General features: G+C 37.3%; 1 protein-coding gene across 6 annotated transcripts; it reads left to right on the top strand.

Annotated features, from left to right (window-relative positions):
• Positions 1-2645: 2645 nt before the first annotated feature.
• On the top strand, positions 2646-14002 carry LOC110799458 (vacuolar fusion protein CCZ1 homolog B). 6 transcript variants are annotated; one of them, XM_022004728.2, is made up of 11 exons: positions 2646-2819; positions 3085-3283; positions 3754-3847; positions 4719-4902; positions 4986-5024; positions 5132-5241; positions 10978-11073; positions 11190-11639; positions 12054-12209; positions 12453-12682; positions 13651-14002. In XM_022004728.2, the coding sequence occupies exons 2-11, from the start codon at positions 3099-3101 to the stop codon at positions 13673-13675; spliced, it is 1569 nt and encodes a 522-aa protein (XP_021860420.2). In that variant the 5' UTR covers positions 2646-2819; positions 3085-3098; the 3' UTR covers positions 13676-14002. The 6 variants fall into 6 exon arrangements, with proteins under 6 accessions (XP_021860420.2, XP_021860421.2, XP_021860419.2 ...); XM_022004729.2 differs by having other exon boundaries at positions 3047-3283; XM_022004727.2 differs by having other exon boundaries at positions 3013-3283.

Below are 14002 nucleotides of genomic sequence, written 5' to 3'. Positions count from 1 at the left end.
TTACCTTTGAATACTTCAATTGTCTGTCTAAATATGTGACCCTAGGCACCTATTTATAGAGTTTATGGAAAGGAATTATAATCCTATTAGAATACAAATCTATTTAATTATAATCTTACTAGGACTCTAATTAAACAAACTTTATCTATTAGGATTAGATTTAATCACATTACGAATCCCGGTAGCCTTAGGATTCCGAGTAACACACACGAGTGGCACAATGCACCGCACGCAGGCCTTACGGCCCACGCACAGCGCACGGCCCAGCTCGCCTGCTGCCTTTGATGCGCGCGCGCCCAAGGCCTTGGCTAGGCCCGGCCTTTGCGTTGGGCCTGGTCTTGGCTTTGGCGTGTGTTTGCGCTTTGGCTTACTGGGGGATGGCCCGGCTTCGTGCTGGGCCTTCGTCTGGCAGGCCTCGTCCGATGCTAATTCGTACGATACGCTTTCGATTAAATTCTCGATTCCGGAATTCATTTCCGATACGAACAATATTTAATATTTTCGATTCCGGAATTAATTTTCGTTTCGAACAAATATTTAATATTTCCGTTTCCGGAATTATTTTTCGATTTCGATAATATTTCCGATTCTGACAATATTTCCATTTCCGGCAATATTTCCATTTCCAATAATATTTTCCGATACGTACCATGTTTCCGTTTCCGGCAACATCTACGACTTGGATAATATTTATATTTTCGATACGATCCATATTTTCGTTTCCGGCAATATCATCGTTTCCGGAGTATTCACTTGCTTGCCTTTGACGATCTCAGCTCCCACTGAAACCAAGATCCGTCGATTCCGAATATCCATAGATGGAGTATTTAATGCCACTAAATACTTGATCCGTTTACGTACTATTTGTGTGACCCTACGGGTTCAGTCAAGAGTAAGCCGTGGGTTAATATCATTAATTCCACTTGAACTGAAGCGGCCTCTAGCTAGGCATTCAGCTCACTTGATCTCACTGAATTTATTAACTTGTCAATTAATACTGAACCGTATTTATTAGACTTTAACATTATATGCATACTTGGACCAAGAGCATTATTTCCTTCATTTAGAAGGAAAAATTGAACGGAAACAACTTCATTGACTGGGAAAGGAATCTTAGAATCGTTCTTAGATCCGAAGGAGAGAGAATGTCGTCCTTGAGATATTATCTCAACTTTGAGCGCCACACAACAACCGATGTTAAAAATGCTAATCAGAAGGCTATAAAAGAGAAGTCAGTAGTTGTCACTTGCCTTATGCTAACTTCCATGGAATCAAAACTTCAAAAGAGATTTAATTTAATGGATGCTCTCACCATCATCCTTACCCTTAAAAGTATGTTTAAGGATCAAGCAAGGGTGGAGAGGTATGATACCCATAAGAAAATTCTCGATTCCTTTTTGAGTAGGATAAGTTAGTCCGGTCCTCACGTGTTCAATATGATTGGATATTTTGGAGAACATGGAATGACTTGGATTCTCATATGGTGAGTGTTGGCCACTGACATATTAAAACTTGTTTTTTACCACTTGAAAACGAAAAAATAGATGAAACTTGTATGTGGACCCATTAATTCAATTCCCCTCCAATTGTTTACACTCCTTTTGCGATTTTTCTTTAACACTTTCACCCTACTCTCTTTACTGAATTTTTTCAATTTATGAATGAATGGAAGAAAAAATTATGTGAATTAATGAAAAAGAAAAAAACAGGGGATGAGAAAAGTTAATACATGAAATTGTGGAAGAAAAGAAAATATCAGACATATTACCGTTATCGTGACTCACACATACTCCCTCCGTATTTATTTAAGAGATACACTTGGCCGGGCACATGTATTAAGAAAAAGAATTGAATGAAATAAAGTAATAAAACAAGTGAGGTTGAGTAGATATTTTAACCAGAAAAACAAGTGGGGACCATGTCATTTTAGGAAGTGGGGGGTGGGGGTGGGTATAGATATATTATTTAATTAGATGGTGGGGTAAATAAGTTACTAAAAATGGCAAGTGTATCTCTTAAATAAATACTGCCGAAAAAGGCAACTGTATCCCTTAAATAAATACAGAGGGAGTAGCAGTTTCATTTGGTTTTTAAATTTCAGGTACTTCAAAAATATGTTTTAATTTTTTTTAGATGGTATAATACAAATTTTAGTTTTAAGGTGTTAAAAAATATTTTTTCTATTTTTCTTTTTGTTGCTAGAAAATATTTTTCATTTATTTTATCCAAATGTGACCAACTTTTTAGAGCATCAATTATAGTAGACTCTTAGCCCACTCTTAAAGAGAGAGAAATTTTAAGAGTTAGCTCTTAATAAAAAAGAGCTAACTCTTAGCTACCTCTTATTTAGAGGTTGATTAAGACATCCTCTAAATAAGAGGTAACTCTTAGAAATAAGAGCGGGGTGAGGTGGATGATTGTGGGAATATTATACAAATTTTTGATATTTTTGTTACAAAAAATAAAAATAAATACATGTAAAAGGGGTTTAAGAGGGAGTAACTAAGAGATAGTTATTTCTTGGATTTTTTGATAGGTAACTCTTATTAAGAGAGGGTGATGAGGTGGATGAAGAGAGAGATTAAGAGTGGGTAAATAAGAGTGACCCTTATAATTGATGCTCTTAGTTTTTATTTTTCCGATTTGAAACTTCTAATGAATAGTGGACAGTTCGGATGAGATTGCGAACACCAATTTCACAACGACACAACGTTCTATTCATCATCGGGAAGAGCACTAAGAAATCTCCGTCATAGTACCGGTTTCTTACGTCAGCAGTCGTCTTCTCAAAATTTCCGCGCGCTCTCTCTCTCCCCCTGGTATGATTGAACCTCAAAATCACCTGTTTTATTTCCAAATTATCCATTAATTGCGATTATATGTCACGATACCTTAATTTTTGTTATTTAATTTCGAAAAGCATGTTTTTCCAATTGAAATTCGCATTGATATTAACTGTTCATTGATCTTGATCAGTATCACCCCCTTTATTGCTGTTGCCTATTGGTGTAGATTCAATTTCGCTGAAACCCTAGCTGATTCATAGGCTAATTTGCTGAAATTTGTATGAATTTTGGGGGAAAGAGCGATTTCGATAAATGGGGCTGTACTCGACCGCGACGATCTCAGCTGACGCAGTAAAATTGTGTGTGTTTGATCTGAGAAGGGGTCAACGAGAAGGGGACGAGGTGGAAAAGATTCTGTTTTTCTATCCTTCTGAAGTTCCCTTGACTGAACAGCTATCGGTTATTGGGCTTAGTGAAGGTTTAATCACTTTCACAAGGTTAGTTACTTCACTTGGAATTTTCCTTTATTTCTCTAGTTGTAACGTCCGAAATGTACAGGAATGCTATTCGCTAGCTAGTTCTGTTAAATTAGTCTAAAAGAGTTCCACTATACCAGTTTGTACCTTTGGATCATAGTTTGTTGGGGTAAGGGTGGGTTAGTGAATCTGTATAGCCAAATTTGATTCTTGTTTACAAGTTGTTGCTGAATGCTGAGGTACTTAAGCTGACTGTTAAACTTTTTAAAGGTTTCATAACATTTTACTTATGGGGTGAAATGGAAATGGGGTTTAGGCTCATTGCTTGCTGCAATAAGTTATACTGCAGTTCTGTTTGGTTACCTTGTGGGATTGTCTAAGGATAGTCGAATATTTGTTAACCCTAACTTGATGAAATGAATTTTATTTTTGGTATGATTTTGCCAAATGCTTAGAGTTTTCTTCTCAAGAATTTTCTACTTTTATTGTAGAATTTTCTCTCCAGATGTTGCTTGTGAAGTCATTGAGGCTGAGAGGCATTCTCATGTTTTCTATGAGGTGGAGCCTGACATTTGGATGGTGATGGTATGTATGTTGTTCTTTTACTTGTATGTAATATCCCTTTCAATTGACTTGCATGGATCCTGGGTTTTGTGATGTAAGTATGGGACTTTATCATTGTGGTCTGGGCTTACGTATCCAGAACCTCATGCCAGGCTAAGGCTTGGTTTATTGGTTTGTTTAAAATTTAGTGTAGTACACGGATGATAATGATTAACTACTTAAAGATTTGAATGCAACACATAATAAACAGAGTTAGAGCTGGTAGGTTTTGTCAGGTTGTGGTATTTTCTGATGAAGACAGGTGTGAATGCTCACACAGAGAGAGAAGGGGGAAGGAGCTGTGAATATGACGGGGAAGGAGAAAAGGTGGAGAGAGAGAGAGGGGGAGGGGGAGAGGTACAGAGGATAATACTCCCTCTGTCTGAAATTAAAAGTCACATTATCCCATCTCTCAACAATTAAGGATCCTCATTATTTTACTAGAATACCCTTTATATTAGGTGTTTTCTTTCCATCTCTCTACTACTAGGTGCTATGTTCAGAAACGTAAGAATAATTTCTTTCTAATATAAGAATTGTGACAATTATTTTCAGACATTTCAAGTTAGTGTACATGATTACTATTCCATATGGATAGAGTCATAGATTGTAGAAGTAGGATGATAAACTAAGCTACATATATGAGAAAAGTAGACATTGCTGCCATTTTGCACTGGCATATTATAAAATCTTGATTTAACCATCATATATAGGAGCCTTTGGGAGAAAGGACAATGCAGTCTATCCCAAAGACGAGACCAACATAATGGAAGTTATAGTAACCAAACAGCGTTGGATGCTAAGTGTTTAAAAATTCACTAAATTTATTCTTCCATGGTTTTGCCTGTTCCAGGTAGTGGAAAAGAATAGGGAGTTAGATGGGATATGGCGAATTGAGGCCCTAAGGGGTATGCTTAAAGAAGTACATTCTCTGTTTGTAATGTTCAATGGATCTATAAGAGCGATGCTTGACAAGGAATCTAGTGGAGCACTTGTTCGTTCACATTTATTCTCCTTTATCACCGATTATCTATTTGGTAAGGCCTAATTCTTTTGTAAATTATATGTTTTTCCATTGATTTTAAGTTTTAAGAATTTATTGTAAGTTACTAATTGTCAGCATGTCAAAAACGGTATCCTTTGGATTTCTGCTGCTGGGGTAATGCTGAAGTTCCTGTGTCATTCTTCATTGGATTTCTGCCACTGTGGCATAGTGCTGAAGTTGCTTCCTTCGTGCCTCACATAAAAATTTTCTCTTTGAGGCAGATCTATTAGCTGGAAAGAAACTCCAATTACCGTCCTTCCGCGATTCTTTACAAGAAAGAGGAACTGTGCAGATGTTGACTGTTGGACGTGACGCCGCAATTGAAATTCAGGTATGTAATGGGAGATTTAATTTATGTTTGCATGATTTTTCAGAGGACAATTTGCTTTTCTTGTGAAATATTTTATGTATTTTAACTTGACCATGGACCATAGACCTATGTCACCTATCTGTGTGCATCTTTTTTACATCTATAGTTGAAGAGTTTCTGAACTCTATTTTAGTTGTTGCCTCAACTGATGTGTTCTAGATTGATATAATGCATGATTTTTCAGAGGATAATTTGCTTTTCTTGTGAAATATTTTATGTATTTTAACTTGACCATGGACCATAGACCTATGTCACCTATCTGTGTGCATCTTTTTTACATCTATAGTTGAAGAGTTTCTGAACTCTATTTTAGTTGTTGCCTCAACTGATGTGTTCTAGATTGATATAATTGCCCCACAGTAGAAATATAGCTCACCAATCTTGAAAGAGGAAATGTAGATTGATATATTTTTCATCTATAGGTGATGTATTTTTTAATGTAGCTCATCTTATTTTGTGTAGTTGTCATCTAAGGCCATGTGAAACTGTTATATTTTACCGTTTTGTAGTTTGATACTAGATTAGATCCCGTGCACGCACGGATTATGATAAATTTTTACAAAATATTTAACTAAATATCTCCAAACTACTGTATAATTATAAATAAAAAAAATTAAACATACTCATTTATATTTATTCATCTAATATGCATGTATATGCTACTTTGACCGACATATCGAGTGAATATAATTTCCATTATTAATGTACCGATTTGAATAAAATATTATAAAAAAAAGTATTTACCAAAATTATTATTACGTGGTATCTATTATTGACATAAATTATAAACTGATATTTTTTTCATACATAGATAGTTTATAAAAGGGTAGAGAATAAAATAAAATAAAATAAAATATATATTTTAGGAAAATGTTTTAGGCGGGAAAATTTTACACCGGGAATTGACACGTGTCATTCCTGGTGTCTCTTTTAGTATATAGTAATAGATGTTCCTCTGTGCAGGGGGTGGGGGGAGGACCAGAGGATACATTGTCAAACTTGGCAAGAGGAACAAATCACAACCATAGGGTCAGATGAATGGTCCAGAACAAAACCCTTAAATCTAGTTCAATCTTCACTCCTAGAAACGCTGCTATTATGATTTCTGTGGGCCACCTTGGTCATAAAGTGCTTACATGCCTTCTTCAACCTTTTGTTACTGTATGTCTGTACTTGTTAAGGATAGATGGCTAAAGTAATAGGATGTGCAAAGAAGAGAGAACTTCTGCAATGGAATCTTTCCCTCAATTTTTCATAACATAATCTCCTTAGGGCTCCAATTGACCCCCTCTTGTTATGCCTATTTTTATCCTCCATGTTACCCAAAAAATAGTGGGGGTTAGCATCCATTGAAAGAGGAGGTTAGTTGTTTAAAATGAGAGATTTGGAACTTTGAGCTTGCCTAAGATGCAGGTCAGAATGGAAAATGTGGGTAGAGTAAAGCCAACAGTGACTTTGCTGGTATTTTCCCTGGACCAATGCAGCTGATGTAGGAGTGAGACTTGGATTGCAGCTCCGGACCCAGTTTGGAATAGTTGTTTTGGGTTTGTAGAAGGTGGTCTTGTGTGCAGTTTTCACTAAAGGTCTTTTGAAGTCTTAAGAACTCATGCCATTCTAATCTGAACTGACGCTCAAAAGACACTCCATTTCAGATGCCTGTCTGTCATGCAGAACTCCTACACCCTTATCATCGATAGAGTCCCCCACCCCCCTCTTCTTCCTTTGGGGTCTCTCATCAGTCCTCCCATTCTCTCTTTCCTAAGAAAATATTGGCGAGTAGTAACAATAGTAGGGTTCGTTGAAGTTGTCCCTCTCCGCTGAAAAGGCTTAACTTTTATAATGCATTGAAGTCCTGGACTCCTGTATACCATGTTTGATGTGTCTTCAGACTTCAGGCATGGATATGTTTAGTCTTTTGGGGTCTTTCTTAGTTTTTATTATCATCAAATAATGATCAAAGTGTATATCTTGGGTTTGCAATGTCTCTCTCTGAACACTGATGATTTCTTTAGAATGAACTATGAAGTAAAGATTTTTCAGCTTTTCAAACAGAAGGTGGAGATGTCTTCTGCTTGTTAGGTTCCTCTGGATGTTCCTCTGGATGTTTCTCTTATTTATTTATTTATTTATTTATTTATTTGTTATGTGAGTAATGTGACAATTGGAAACAACCTCTCTGCAATTGCAGGGGTAAGGTTGCGTACGTCCGACCCCCCTACCCCGCTTCTTGCGGGAGCCTCTTTGAGGCAATGAGGTAATGATATTGATATGTGAGTAATGTGACAGATAATGGTCCAGATGTTTTCTACACCGTTGAGGGTTACCTGAAAATATGACGTGCTTCTTCTGCCCAAAGTTCCTATATGCACCAACGATTATGCATACTTTTAGGCTTTGCTTTTTCCAAATGATGAAAAATACTACTCCTAAGTTTCCGTGGAGCATAGGTCACACTGGGATATTTCCCCATGCATTTTGATCTACCCTGAAACATGCATTCTGATCTACTGTGAAACATGCATTTGCATTGGCTAAAATCAGAAAATACTCCCTGCTGACAACCAGTTGTTGTTTGAATGTTTCTTCTTCGTGGATCCTCCCCTGTCATGAATAGGGGATTAGGGGTGTGAGCCGGACCACCCCAAACCTATCTTTCCTGGGGTTCACATTTGGTTTTTCTTCGTGCTTCTGATTTGTTTTGCCAGTGTGGTCCTGATTAGCTTTTCTATGAGTAAAGGTTTTCCTAAAAGGGAATGGTCAAATAGCATCTTCATCATTCTAGGGTCTCTGAGGAGCGATCTAGGGTAGGACAATAGACCCTCAGCTGCCAGAGAGGAGGATTTAGCCTGTTGGTGACAAACCTTTTATCTTATTCTGATAGTGGTTAGGGTTATTGACTAAATATGTTTTTCATGAGTGACTGAGGGGATTTAAGATTCAATTCGAGTTTTCAGGAGTCTTGATCCAAGTTGTTTTTAGGTTGCCTTTTATCTTTTGGGTCAAGATCAAGATTCATATTATTGGTCTAGATCAAAATCCACTTCATCAAATTGATGGGTGGAGAAGTAGTATCTTTGTTAGAGTTGCAGCAACTCTCTCTTGTGATGAATCTCATGATGTAAATGTGCTTAAAAACATTGATGAGTCTGTAGACCATGGTTGCTTACAGGAAGAAACACCCCAAGTAAAATCAAATGCTTTTTTTAATTTTTAAACTTAATGGTGAATAAGATATTCTTGTAACAGTGGATAAGCATGTAGTCACTGTATGCAATATTTCAACTGGCAAAGTAGGGTGAATTAGAAACGGATTCCTAAAGAGCAGAATTCTGTCAGCTGGATGGCCACTTCTACCCCTTAATGTTTTGCCGACGCTTATGATAAATCCCATTGTCGATTCTTTATTGAAGTCATTCGACTTTTCGAAGGAGAGTGAAGGTGTGTGAAAAGGCTCAAACACTTGAAAACATCTCGAAAGAAGTGATTCAAGGGGGGGGGGGGGGGGTTATGGGTGCCTATGCCTCCCTAGAGAATTACTATCTGCCAGGCTCAGAATAGTTAACTTTCACATAGTACAAGAAGTATCCAAATTATCCACTCAAATGCTATGATGCAGTCTATTATTCTTAAGTTTATGTCTACAGAATACAGACTACAGTTCAAGTGCACCAAGAAAACGTCCGGCTAGTCAAATACAAGGTATGTGGATTACAATGGACTAAATCAAACATCACAGTGACCTGTCTTTAACTTATTCTCAATGCAGAGCTAGTCAAATATTTGCATATTGTATCTGTATGCGAGTAGCCACTTTGAAGGCCAGGGGTACTTCTGCATAAATTTCCCCCCATGCCTCACTCTTGTTGAGCCCCTTGTTAGAAGCATTGCTGCTGTCAGATAGTATGGTGCTGTGCCAACTCATTCTTCGAGCATTTTCCTGCTGCACCTACCTGTGGGACATAGGGTGCAACAGCCTAGGGGGTGTTTGTATTGGGTGGTTCTGGTCAACTGAGACATTAATATGTCATGCAGTACATATGCATGGAATTGTATCCTTGGATGAGGTTGCCTTGTGAAGGAGTTTGGGCATGCAAATATATGCTCAGTGGCATTTGTTACTTTGGTGAAGCACTCGAAATCTCTTTAACTGTTCTGGAACTCTGACTTTAAGGGATATGAGGTTTGGGACATCCACCAGACTTTTCTTGAGTTTCACAAGGTCTAGTTTCTGGTTAAGGGAAAGAGGTTCTTTTTGGCGATGTTTGGAACCTGGATAAACAATGATTGGGATGGTAGCCTGTCTTTGAAGCTTTTATTATGGTTGGATGAAGAGTTCCATTTTTCCAAGACCCTGATATGCAAAACCTTAAGTAGAAGAACCAAGGCTTTGCTCAAGTTTTGTTCTAAAAAAACAAATCACCCTTGACTCCTTGAGTAGTTGGTCCAACTCTTGAATTCCGTAATAGTCATTGAAAACTATGGCTTGGTATTGGGTTTTTGAAAATCTAGTTCAGTCTTCGGAACAAGGCTAAAATGACAACTCAATATTCGGGATGCCCTCTTCTTTCCCTAATCTCTGTTATTTATAGCATTTCTGATTCTCTTTATCCTCAAACTAACCAACTATTTTTCTCTTCAAGCTACCCTTAACAAGCTAATTGTAGAATACCTACACTACCCCTTCCTATTATATTACACCTTTTAGGCTATCTTAGTCATAAAACAACCAAACTGTGTTTCTTTGTTGCAGACTTCAGTATAAGTGGCTGGTAAATGTAACTTGTCCCTTCTTCCTGCGTGGCAAACTACCAATAGAATTATGGCAGGTGGCTTGTGATAAAGGAAATGGCATTTTAACTTTTATTAAGAGAGTATGTTTTAGTATCGATCTCCGAGCCTTGTCATTAATTCATTTCCAATTGTACCAATGGGAATGTTGGTACTGGGATGCTAGCTACCAGGTGATGGCTCATAATTTGCAAACTAATTAAAGTATTGGAGCTTTGTGCAGCCTATGAAAGGAGAGGAGGGGGAGTGGGGTCAAATGTGTGGATCTGCAGCCTGCAAGTACAAAAGCCGCTGTCTACATTTGGCCCCTAGGTTGTAGAATTCTTGATCTGCGCATTATTTTACAAAGAATAAGTGGAGCAAGTTCATCAAACCCAGGCATTTTGTTTGGAATATTACAATGCTAACTTGCTGGGCTCCAATTACTTGTGTTTTATTTTTTTTGTTCCTTTTCAAGGAGATATAAGATGGTAAGGAGGTAAAGACAATTTATGTCTTTTTTCTTATTTATTTTTGGGTAGTAATCTCCTTTACTCACTTGATAGATGTTCAAATTGGGAACTAGATACTCTTTCTGTGTTATGATTGTCATCTTCTTTACATTTGTTTAGTACCACTTATGCATAATTTTCTTATTTGCAAACAGGCATTGAAATGAAGGGTTTATCTATCTCATGGTTGGTTTGTTTGTTGTGGGTATTGGTTATTGTATCTGATGCTCGAGTAAGTGTTGACTTATTTGGTTTTACCACCTCATGTGTGAGTATCTGCCAATGATGTGAAATAAAATTGAATGATGTGAAATAAAATAGAATTATTGTTTACCGTACAAAATTTGTGTTTTGCTTTTATGGGTAGTATTCTTTTATACATACTCTTACCTTAAACATAAACTGGGCAATTGTGCAGTCATTAGTGCGGGTGCTTGAATCGTGTGCTGGAAGTGCAGGGTGTCACTCCCTTGTCTTGTTTCATGATCTGTTGGTCTCAACTTCTCTCTGTCCGGTATTTTCTGACTCCAGTTTATTTAGATTTGCTTTCACTTTCAGCACAAATTCATGGGGCATGGAATGGTATGCTTAATATACATAGAAAAATAAGTTCCAGCATGATATTTCCAGGACGACACTGTCAACTTATACACGTATGCTGTTATGAGGATGTCTCCTCGTGCTTTATCTACCAGTGTAAGCTCATGGTCCTATTTACGGAAAGGAAACAGTTCAGCTCATCTTACAACAGGATCCGTCCTTCCAACTTCTTCCTCTTCTTCTGAACGGGTTCAAGGATCACGCGATACCTCTCCTAGTGGAGACAATAGATATCTTATTGCAAGGCCTTTGCAGCAGGACAAATGGTCAAAAGGGAAGGATGGTTTTCTTGTAACTAATCGATGGGGATCAGATATGCATGCTTCACTCCCCACTGTTTGGCTTCAGCAGACAAAAGAGAGAATGTATCTTTGTGCACATCAGCACAAAAATGTTACCATTATCCTTCTCATTCCTGTCACCTTTATTAATAATGCAGACAGAGAGATTCCTGTACTAAAGCAGCAGCTATTGGAAAATGTAAGTATTTATTTCTCCTTGGTTTTAGGTGCATATGTGGATATCTTCTGTGCCAGTTGCCAACAATTATGCATAAACGATGCACTTTGATCAATGGTTTTATCTGTGTTATCGTAGCTTGCTGATTAATTGTTGGTTATTCTAGGTCTTTTCTGTGCTTGTAATAATTTAATGACTGCATGTGTCTTTGTCTGTTCATTGATGCAACTTTCCACTCAGATATGCAGATCTCTAAATTTACCTATGCCTCCTGGCCCTGTTTAGCTTTAGGTGTTTTTCTAAATATTTTATATCCAGATGTGCTGTTGACTTTTAGCTTCTTATTTATTTTTATTTTTAAGTTCATTCTTATGCTTGATATGTCAACATCAAGTTTGTTCTGAATGTGTATTCTTGATATTTCAAATCTGATAGGCATCATTAAAGATCTTAAAAGTTGAAGAAAAACTTTCAAAAGGTTGGGGTGGTGAGAATGCGTACCATGTCAGTGGGTACCGGTATCTATTGGTGGATGGTGATAGAAGTGTCTCCAGGGCTTCTCCTGCAGCGAAAGCTGCAACCTTATCTAAGGTAGGATTCTGTCACGTAGATAACTAGATGCTGTACAACAATCACTCAATTCAATACTTTTTTTGCTGTAACTTTTACTTTCCTTGAATTTATCCTTAAAAAAAGAATCTGAATCTAGTGGTGTTATGTCCCAAGAAGCTTGAATCCTGCTGGTTATTATGAGTGAAGATTGTAGAATTCACAGCATCAGTTAATGATGCATGTGCTTGTATTATTTAGTTTAATTCTATTTGATGTTTCCAGGAATCTTTGATTGCAATGTGCAAGCTGAGGGAAGAGATTGACCTAGAAAAGAGTAGAACTAAAGGGGATGATGGAAACCATGGTAAAGACCTGGAGTTGTGCATCAGGGCAAAAAATAATGCGTGGGTTGTCGCTCGGGTATTGAGAGGAAAAGAGCTCTATGTGGTTTTGGAGAAAGCCAACGAAACACTTCTTTATGCATCAGATGCCATCGAGAAGTTTAGCAACAGGTAGTATTTTGCTATTTTTGTATACTTGGTTTCCTGGCTTAACATTTTTACAAGCAGGTTTTGAGCTTTATGCCAGCTGACTATGTGAATTAAATATTTATTGAGATCATTTGATGTGATAATTCAAGTTCCACAATTTTGATTTTAGGCTCTGATAGTCTGATGTTTGCGTTAAAAACTAGGCTAGCATAATTTGTATGTCTTGTTTGGCCACCTCTAGTTCTAATAGTTATCAGCATTTTTAGTTTATTATAGTAACTGGATTCTATGTTACTCGGATTCAGCCTCTGATGTCATACGTGTGTATATGTATGTCCATAGCCATGGAGGAGTGTCGAGGATGCACCGCGGATACTTGACGCGAGGTAGTTGAGGTGAACTGAGGAGTTTTAGTAACTAACATAGGGTAGATGAGGAGTGATTTGAACATTTTTTATTAAAAAGTGTAGCTGAGGAGTGTTACCAAAGGGTGGAAAGAATATTGGGTGTTGATCACTAAGTACCCTTTGCCCTTAGCTGATCTGCTCTGTTCTGGCTGTCTCACGTAGTCTTCTCAGTAGTTCATCATCCATTTCTATCAATTTCTGCTTTAATTTCTTCTGCATCCATTTCTATCAATTTCTGCTTAAATTTTTTCTGCATCCATTCCAATCTTTTTTCTGCATATCTAGGAGTTTCTGCTTCATATACAAAGTATATATTGTTCTCCCCTGTTTAAGCTTTGGTCCATTTAGACTCAGGCCTGGTTTTATGGCATATCGGCTTTGGTGATAGGTTATTGCTGTGTTGGACAGTTGGAGGGCTTCCTTAACTTTTGACTAACAGCAGATCCAAGTATTATGGAAATATATTTTCCCAATTTTCATGTTTGACATCCATATTTGCTCTTTTGATGTTACATTAGTGGTATTTGAAGTGATACCTTGTTATTAAGTTAAATTGTTGAGGTTTGAACTTGGATTTTGTAGGTACTGCAATGGAGCTTTCTCATAGGACTCGTGTTGACGGATTTCCTTTAGATGGGTGCACAATGAGATGGAGAAAAAACCCGTTTCTTCTTTTAGACTCTTTGTTAGATCATGATACTTTATTTTGTTTGTACATTTCAGCTAAATATAGGAAGATAATGTACAAGTAGTTTCTACGAGTAGTTTATTGTAAAATGTCAACGCTTTTGTTTTTGATCGGGACGTATTCACATTATTGGTTTAGTATTAGTGATATTCTCTGCCATCCTTGCATCTCGAGGTAGTAAACTAGTAATATTGTATGTAATACCAAGTACTACGTATATGATACATTTTCTTCTTCCTCAGGTAA

This window comes from Spinacia oleracea, chromosome 4 (genome assembly GCF_020520425.1).
Source record: "Spinacia oleracea cultivar Varoflay chromosome 4, BTI_SOV_V1, whole genome shotgun sequence".
NCBI lineage: Eukaryota > Viridiplantae > Streptophyta > Magnoliopsida > Caryophyllales > Amaranthaceae > Spinacia > Spinacia oleracea.
This window is presented reverse-complemented; position numbering and strand designations above follow the sequence as displayed.

What these genes read in the sequence shown, in the direction of transcription:
- LOC110799458 (XM_022004728.2), top strand. Translation starts at nt 3,099, where the DNA reads ATGGGGCTGTACTCGACCGCGACGATCTCAGCTGACGCAGTAAAATTG. An exon ending in CTGACATTTGGATGGTGATG is followed by an intron (nt 3,848 to 4,718) that starts GTATGTATGTTG and finishes TGCCTGTTCCAG; the next exon opens with GTAGTGGAAAAGAATAGGGA. An exon ending in TTTGGATTTCTGCTGCTGGG is followed by an intron (nt 5,025 to 5,131) that starts GTAATGCTGAAG and finishes TCTTTGAGGCAG; the next exon opens with ATCTATTAGCTGGAAAGAAA.